At 53.2% G+C, this 299-nt stretch overlaps 1 protein-coding gene across 1 annotated transcript in view; it reads right to left on the minus strand.

Moving 5' to 3' along the window:
• Positions 1-299, minus strand: part of LOC119591519 (sodium channel protein para-like) — a gene marked incomplete in the record, with an annotated part of 263,120 nt that overhangs the window by 141,705 nt on the left and 121,116 nt on the right. The window contains 1 exon segment of the mRNA XM_037940268.1: positions 32-187. Within this exon segment, the coding sequence (XP_037796196.1) occupies positions 32-187 (156 nt within the window).

The raw sequence follows: 299 nt of genomic DNA on the forward strand, positions 1-299 counted from the left end.
CACCAACGAAATCGTGAAAGGGCGCCCTTACCTTCTGGTTATGGTAGAACGGATCGATGTCCTCCAGGGGCGTGCCAACCAACTCCTCCGGGAACTGCTGGATGAGGCGGTTCGGAACGGGCATCCCCTGTTCCAAGTTAGGATCTGCCTGTGGTCCTTCATCGTCGTCGTCGTCATTATAGACAGCCTGAGTGTGGTCGCGGGTAAAGAGGTTAGTTACGGACGGAAATGGCGGGAAGCCTCATGGGGGGGAAATGTAAGCTGCTGTTGATTTTATATATATTTTTTTCCTCCCCCAG

The sequence above is a fragment of the Penaeus monodon genome, chromosome 28, assembly GCF_015228065.2.
Source record: "Penaeus monodon isolate SGIC_2016 chromosome 28, NSTDA_Pmon_1, whole genome shotgun sequence".
Classification (NCBI taxonomy): Eukaryota; Metazoa; Arthropoda; class Malacostraca; order Decapoda; family Penaeidae; genus Penaeus; species Penaeus monodon.